This window comes from Osmerus eperlanus, chromosome 21, assembly GCF_963692335.1.
Source record: "Osmerus eperlanus chromosome 21, fOsmEpe2.1, whole genome shotgun sequence".
NCBI classification, from domain to species: domain Eukaryota; kingdom Metazoa; phylum Chordata; class Actinopteri; order Osmeriformes; family Osmeridae; genus Osmerus; species Osmerus eperlanus.
Genome location: NC_085038.1, coordinates 5,971,575 through 5,979,999, shown reverse-complemented (window position 1 = coordinate 5,979,999; position 8,425 = coordinate 5,971,575). Strand labels below are relative to the sequence as shown.

At 44.7% G+C, this 8,425-nt stretch overlaps 1 protein-coding gene across 1 annotated transcript; it reads right to left on the bottom strand.

The window, feature by feature from the left end:
• Positions 1–1,529: 1,529 nt before the first annotated feature.
• Positions 1,530–7,944, bottom strand: nab1a (NGFI-A binding protein 1a (EGR1 binding protein 1)). The gene is made up of 8 exons (XM_062446943.1): positions 7,619–7,944; positions 6,098–6,897; positions 5,768–5,901; positions 5,445–5,496; positions 4,924–5,043; positions 4,448–4,616; positions 3,668–3,802; positions 1,530–3,192 (listed from the first exon to the last, which is right to left on the bottom strand). The coding sequence occupies exons 2-8, from the start codon at positions 6,893–6,895 to the stop codon at positions 3,116–3,118; spliced, it is 1,485 nt and encodes a 494-aa protein (XP_062302927.1). The 5' UTR covers positions 6,896–6,897; positions 7,619–7,944; the 3' UTR covers positions 1,530–3,115.
• Between the last annotated feature and the right edge of the window lie 481 nt (positions 7,945–8,425).

Below are 8,425 nucleotides of genomic sequence, written 5' to 3'. Positions count from 1 at the left end.
GTACAGCTATTTGATCAAATCATTCACAGTGCCATTGGGCCTACATCCAAGCCTATTTACATCGAATTTAAACCATTGCAAATAGGAATCCCCGACGTCAGACAGCGTTCGCGATCAAAAGCTTACTCTACCTGCAAATGCTGAGACAGTGCATGCCTTGCCTTCGTTTTTACACATTCTTTGTGATGAACTGGTCGTCTGATGTGTGATTAATATAGGGTGACACTTGTACAATGTATAAAACAACAAGGTAGGCCCCTAACACAATCAGATCATCCAATTGATTTTGCAAAGGTTCTGTGTTTGTATAGTAGTCCTGAGTTTCGTTGTTATCAGCCAAAATTAACCGCCCTAAAACATTCTACATAAAAATATAAATGTTATTTTGTAGTTAGTAGTAATCATCATAAACTACACGATTGAAACTAATCTCACTCTGCATCTCCAGGATCCCCCTGACTCTGAATCAAAGGAAACCAACCTGATTAACCACAACCATATATTAAATTATCATTTAATAGATTGAGTCAGTAGGCTACTAAAAACCATTACAAGTTGATGTAATTCATCAATGGTCTAAATATGCAATTTACCAATTCATTTTAGCTCTGCTTCTACCATGTCTTGTTCTACTCTGACACCTTGTGGTCAATGTAAATATTGCTTTTGGTTGAGAGGAAATGTTTGGCCACTGCCATTGATTGTTCTCTAAATTCAAATTTAGTGAAATACCTTATATGAAGGTAATTTATGGGGATTGACAGATACTATTGATTAACCATAGAATATTGCAGATGTCATAAAGTGATTGATCAATATTCCACTGGAACCACGGCATAGCAGGTGAGAATACAGTGAGACAGGTAAAGAGAAACATGGATAAAGAGACAATATCCTTAACACATTGCAGGAGGGTAAGGAGACAATTCTCAAACGCCCACGTTTTCTCAAAAGCAGTCAGTTTCCTGCTCTTTTAAATGAGGGTGATGGTGCGTTCAGCAGATCCCTCCCACACAGCTTAGCGGCTGGCTCCACTCCCTCCCACACGCCTGCTAGTGCCGCCCACAATCAGTGTTTCCATGGCAACACATCAGTGACTTGCATTGGCAGAGGCCATCATACAGGGCTGAGACTGTGAGCTGTACAAGTGTGGGTGTTCAGTGATGAGTGGACCGGTTCTCAGGAGAAAATCTGTGTGTATGGGTGTGTGTGAGGAAGAGAGATATAGAGAGGGAGGAGGGGGAGGGGGAGCGAGAGAGACAGGAGGTATGAAAAGGACCTGCGTCAGAGTGAGTCATCAGCCAGTTTCAGAATGTGTTGATATGACGTTGATGCAAATGGTTCAACCAGAGATTCAAACGTTTCTTTTTTAAGAGAGACAGCTTGACCTATGGTCTCGTCAGCTTCTATTCATAGTTTATCTGATTGCCGGAACACATTTTCCCACTACCATAGGTACTGTGACATTGAGTATAATTACCCCCAGACTAGCCAGGACAATACATTGTAAATTGATGAGAAAACAGATCTCAGTTCAAAAAAATAAAGTTTAATGTTTATGTGCTGTATAACAAATAAAATATATTAGTGTTTAAAAAAACTGGTGCATAACTAGGCAAGCCTAATCTAGCTCTATCACTTACAATAACAGTGATAAGAATGTGAATCAACTATTGAGACTTCTATCACACAGCTGGACATGCGTTGATCTCTGAACATCATAGGACAGTGACAGTTAACTAAACCAGTGTGGGAACTGGTGGACGACAGTCATCTAGCACAGAACAATGGCAGGCCAAAAATTATGTCATTACACATATCACTTACATAGGTATTGCATTGGTTGTAGTCTTGGTGAATGACACTATTACAAAACTAACTGCTGTGAGAAGAACATTTACTTCTGACTTTCTTGACCTGAAAGAGGACCTACGGAGTGAACACAATTCACTCAATGGCAACACACAAAGAACACTTAACACCCATTGGCTATGTAGCTAATTCTAACAGCAACATTTTGAATTATGCACTGGTGGTCACAGGTGAAACACTGATAAGATCTAAGGCTATGCTAAGTAACATTAAAATCTTATAAAGCATTTGATACCAGACACTGTCACTGGTGTTCTCAACAACACTTATTTGTTTTTTTTGTTGTGTTTTTTTTTTCTTTTGCTCTACATACATAAACACTGTATTGACACCAAAACTACAGCAAATTACATTAATTGACAAAAACCCTGCTTTTCAGATTAGGCTATCATTATTGTGATTTTATACTACTGTATGTACAGGCCCTATGGTTCTGTCCTACAGTGGCTCTAGACTGGGACTTTTGCTTTGTTTGTATAGCAAGAATAGCAATTTATCAGTGTGGTCACTGGAAAACAGACAGAACTAGCCATATGCCTAGTCGAATAACACTGACCTTGAGCCAGAACTCCTTAACAGATCATTTACAACCTCAGTTCAACTTTAACTCTCATAAATACATACAAGACAAGAGAGCAACTGTATGATTGTTCCTTTATGGGACAACTCGAGTTTGCCCAAATCTTTACCAAACATAAACTAGTAAGTGAGGGCTGAATCCTAACCGTGTTATGTTCCCACAAATCCCTCATTGGTATCAAGTCATCATTTACACAAAAGTAAGAGTTACAGTACGAGCACGGATCTCAAGTTAGGATTCAGCCCCAGAGGACTGAAGTAAATCATCTGTCCAAAAAAAGACAAACAAGTAAAAAACACCCTGGGGTATACAAAGTATACAAAATGCAACTTAGCATTCTTTTCATACCCACTGATCCCGCTCATATTTCACGTGCATGTGACAACATGTACAGTACAGTCAATTAATACATAAAGTACCTGTAATAGCATGAAGGATATCTCATGAGAAGACACCCTGCTCAGCTTCCCCCACGACTGAAAACATGCTCTACGCTTTGGCAAAAAACCTTAAAGTAAATTAAAGAAAAATAAAAGCTATTCACGAGGCAACATTGGTTGTTAAGGCTCTACTGTGGCTGTGCTTGCTTAGTATCTATTGACGGCTAACTGCATACTGTAAAATTTTGAGTAGAACAGGGGAGACGGCGCATGGCGGGAGGCACTATGAGGAATCTTCCGGTTCTGATTTGATGGTCTTCCTGTCGGAGTGACTCTGCGCTCGCTGCGAGGTACCATTTTCTAGGGGATGAACGAAAAGACAAATAAGCAAGAGCGTGTCATGACAGGTAGGTACATGTTACCATATCTATTACAGTTACAATATTTATGTTGCCAAAAATTAAGAACTTTCTGAAAGTAAATTGGATACAGTGCCAGAAAGGTGAGGGTGTGTGCTTTGATATTCTGGGGCGTTATCAAGACAAAGAACAGACAAAGTTATCTTCAAAGCCATCCTAGATTAAAGTTTCAAAGAGTGATTTGACAAAATGACAGGTCCCAACCATGAAGCTATAAATGAAAACCAGCAGTGTGGGCTAATAGGTGATCTGCTAGGAGGCATTTCCATGTAGCTACAACCAGAGTTCATCCATTGACTGAAGCTGTGGGGGTTTGTGCATTTGTGCATTGATAATCCTGTCATCTCTGTGGTTTGAATGGTACAAGGCTGTTAGATATGGGAACTTAGATGTGTAGCGGCGAGCCGAGTGCTGACCTGTTGCTGGTGTTTTGGTCTCATCTGTGCTGTGGTTATGATGACGTTTGAGCTCGTTGGCTAGCTGCTTCCCCAGGGGAAGCTCCCCCTCTGCCACACTCTGACTGACCATCCGCAGGTTCATTGGTCTCTCATCTGAAATAAAGAAAAAGACCATGATTGCAAACATCTGAGCAGGATAAACAGTCACGTTTCTCACTGTTTCTACTAGGAGCAGGTTAAGCTGCTCAGTCAGCGCGTAAACCTTCTATGTCTCATTGTCTCACACATCTGCTAGGTTGTGCTTGATAGTGTTCGCCAGCCACCCAGGGCCTGCAGCATTACATGCTCCTTTCATTCAACTTGAATAAAGGTGCTTTTAATAGCGCCTGCTTTACATGTCGTAACCATACCATTTGAAGACTAATGAGGAGAGCGAGGGAGAAAGAAGAGAGAGCCAGACAGAGGGAGAGAGATAGAGAGACAGAGAGAGAGAGAGAAAGAGAGAGACACCCCCTGGGCAACTGGCCGGAGGTAAACATGCGTGGGATTGATAATTACAGGTGGAGGGGGGAATTATGGGAACACAGATATAATGAGCTGTCAAGAGTGGGTGAGTGCAGAAAAAGATGAAAATGAGATGAGTCCCTAAGGAACAGCGAGAACCTGCATAAGGGTTTTCCCCCTCATTTTGAGAAGTTAGAAGTGAAAAATGCAGTAAAAAGAAAAAAAAAACACAAACCAAAATGTTTGAACGCATCTGTGTTTGGGAGTAAGGGGAGAGCTGTTTTGTGACGGTACCTTGGTTATCTCTGCTTTTGTCCCCTGAGGTGCCATTGGTATTCTGCGCATCACCCAGGTACTTCAGCGCCCCAGCAGGTATCCTCCAGTCCAGAGCCTGCAGTCGCTCCTGAACGGCGGCATCATGGAGAATCTCCATCTGCCTGGCCAACAGACGCTCCAACTGCATCTACACCACAGAAGAACACAGCCATGATGCCCCCATTCCTACATTTAGATACAGGGTTAATGCAAGTGTGATGTGAGTGATGTGTATCGCTAGCTACATGAGAGCGGCTCGATAATGAGTGATCATAAACCTCTCTCCTCCCACCACCCGTCTCTAATTAGGATATATTCACAGCAGATGGAGCAGGTGGCATGTAAACTGATATGTGTGAATACTAGTATGGATATATATGTCTATCGAGCTTCATGGGCTGCAGCAGACGAGTTATATGTGAGTTCAAAAAGACAAACAGGACTTGTCCAATTACCTGCAGGTTTCTCCCAACAACCTCCTCTCCTTTTGATTTGGCGCACGCCAACTGCTCTCTCAACATCTCCTGGCGCATGTGGATGGCCTGCAGGGCCTCCTGGATATCAAAAAAGTTCTCCTGGGAATTTTAAGAGGACAGGAAAGATGTAGTTCATTCAGAGTAAGCAATAGGGGATGGGCAAGCCCACAATGGGTTATTCTGGAGGGTCATCGTAAGGGATGGGTCTTGAACATCCTGTGTGTTGACAGGTGTCTCTATATGCACAGCAGAACATTTCCTTATTCTCTTAAAGTCCCACAGAGCGGTGAAGTGATGGAGGCACATGTGTTTTCGATCAAGTGAAGAGTTGAGAATGCCTCTTTCAAGGAAGCCTTGTGCGAACTGAGTGCGTTAGAACACAAACGACACCCCAGAGGGTGCGCAGCACAAAGAGGGTTCCTTTCATGCTGTACTCAGCTAGCAATGAAGCATGTAAAAAAAAAAAAATCTGAAACATACAGGAATTAACTGGAACTTACCTCAGTTTTAATTCTTTTAGGAGATGGCTCATCTCTCTCCCCATAGCGAGATCTAGGTGGACAGTTCCCATCAGTTTGTGTGCCATTTCAAGACAACAGTGATGACTGTATAGTAATAATAGTACTTTACTGAAATAGTACTTGATGTAATAGTCATTGATGTTAAATGTTAAATGTAATAATGAGGTAATCCCCATCATCCACTGCTCAAAACTTGTATCTATTGTAATGTAATTACAGTAACTACTACTACTGTGTTGATTATATGACTTATATTGCTAACGTCATTTAATGCTGTGGGCTGCTTTGGAGGTGCCTCTTACTTGCTCGTTCTGTACGTGTATTTGTAGGTGACCTCTCTGGAGATCTGGCGGGCTAGCCCAAACAGCTCATCTCTGCGGGTCAGCAGAGCCACATCTCTCATACATAGCTGAGCTGCTGCCTCATTCACAGTCAGCTGGGGGGAGAAAAGGAGAAGAAATGAAGCGCTGAGCATTCCCCACTCCACAGCCACTACTACAAGTGCTGCTTGTGGTTTGAACCCAGAAGCTATCGCTTGAAAAGCACTGCTTATTTCAAGGAAGGACGGTATGCGTGGAGGTACGGCCTAAGGTAGGGCAGGTGTGCGAAAAGCGGGCGTCCCCTTTCTGTACCTCGTGAAGGGTCAGGTGTTTGCCGTCCCGCCTCTTGGAGTCGAAGCGTCCGTAGATGGCGCTGTACTTGCGGATCTCCTCCTCCCGGCGTGGCTCGTCATCGCTCATGTCGAAGATGTGGCTGATCATCTTGGCCAGCTTCTTGTTGGTCTTCAGCTGCTCCTTCACCTCTGCTGGGTCGGTCTTTGGCAGGCCTGGGGCCATCCTCTCCACGCACTCCAGGACCGACTGCACGGCTGCTGCATCCAGGGCCTCCAGACCCTCCCTGGGGGAGGACGGGGAGCCCAGGTCGGAGGGGGACAGGCTCTGCTCGCTGTCGTTGCTGTGGCCGGACCAAAGGCGGGCTTCGCTGCTACTCTGCAGGGGGGAACCTGCTGCCGCCTTGTCCCTGGCTACCTCCAGTTTGCCTGGGTCTGAACAGGTGGCGGCCATGATTTTGGGCACTTTGGCACTGGCGCTGCCACGGTCCTGGGCGTTAAGCAGCGTGGGGGAGCCCTCGGGGAGCTTGTACACGGGGATGCTGCAGACGGGCAGGGATGTGAGAGGCTGGTTGAACAGGGCCGGGTTGGTGACCCAGTCGCGCAGGGCTTTCTGTAGACGCCTCACGTGGAGGGGCTTGCTGGCCATGCCCACCAGGGCCATGATCTCCAGGAACTCCTCCTCCCCAGCCTCACACAGTTGCTGCACGTCATCGCCGCCCTGCTGGATGAAGGCCTCGTAGTAGTAGAGCAGGTTGGCTCTCTGCAGGATCCGATACAGCTGCAGCTCCCCCAGGGTTCTCGGCAAAGCCGCCGCCATACCTGAGGTACAACACACACACAGCGTGGTGAGGTGATAGGCCATATTCTCTCTAAGCGTTACTCATATGCCTGACTGAAGGGAGAAGAAAGGCAGGCACGCGGATCCCTGAGTTGGTCTATGTAGAGTAAGCGCCATTGAGGCCCAAGCTAGGGTTGCAAATATAGGAGTGGCAGTTTAGAGTCCTGGGTTGTTGGGAGGGCCACATGCCACACTCCTCCTCTGCAGGATGTGTAGGTGGGCCCGCTCAGAATAGGCTTTACTTAGCTAAAGGATCCTTAGCTAGCCCTTCATAGTGAGTAACTTGGAACAATGACTATGGGGGAAAAGGTCATAATTAACACAGCCAGAATGATTGCCAGTCCAAAAAATGCCCCTGAGAGTATACTATGATTGCGTGCCAGTGTAAAGAAAACATTTGAAGGAAATCATTTTAATTTTGTCACTTCCTAGATGTTGTTTATATCTCCATTTGAAATCATTTTCATAGTCTAGAAACAAACAAAGCTTGCATATCACTTGTCACCAGTAGCAAACTAGGAAATACATACGTAACTGCAAAAACAACTCTATGATCGTTTACATGTCACATTCATCGAAATGTTTCGACTTAAGAGTCACTGTAGCCTGGAAGTCATAAACACATGTTCAGTAACTGATCCACAGGCTGTAGAGGTGTAAAAAAGTTAAATGCCAATATCAGTCACAAGACGGGTTACACACCTGGAGAACGTCGGCCTCCTTTGGTTTCCGTTGTTAAAGTGTAATAGACAAACGCTTTATGTATTGTGTAAGCCACAAACTGTCTCAAAAGCACCAGCTCCAAAAATCGGTATCCAAAACACGCTCTCTAAAGACAAACAAATAATTTCCCTGATGCGCGTTGGCACAGATGTGGAGAGCCTTCTCAGAATATTGACTGTCGGTCTTAAAAACACTTTTAAGTCCACTTCGTCTATCTTCGTACTAAAATACAGTGTGAATTGTGTTGACTGTGAGCGAGTCGTCGAGTGGCTGCCTATCCCTCCTGTCCCCACCTATTGAAATTGGGATATTCCGCGGTTGCTACAGTGCTCACGCCCACGCGCCTGCGTGACGCAAATCCTGGCGTGGGCGGACAGGGGCGTGGGAGGCTTCTGCATGGAATACCAAGCACCACATCGCAGCAGCAGCCTCGGTCAGCTGGGACTCGAGTAGGTTCAACACCCGCGCAGACAGTAGTGTACAGAAAATCTTATGGCATTTCAGATGAAGTTTGAATTCGTTTTTTTAAATGAGTTGTGACTTACTTAGATTTTACACACGATAGTCGATCCGTCATCATTGGCACGATTTCTCCCCTACTCATTGAGACAAAATGATAAATTACTTAACATTATTTAAAATACTTCATGTTAACATATTCACGAAAAGGTGGTCGATGTCTTCCACGTCTGCTGGATAGCATTCAAGCAGGGAGTGGGAAAAGTGATAAGGAGGCTTGGGGATTTGGTCCCATGTGCACAAACCATGAACCTTTCTCATAGGACT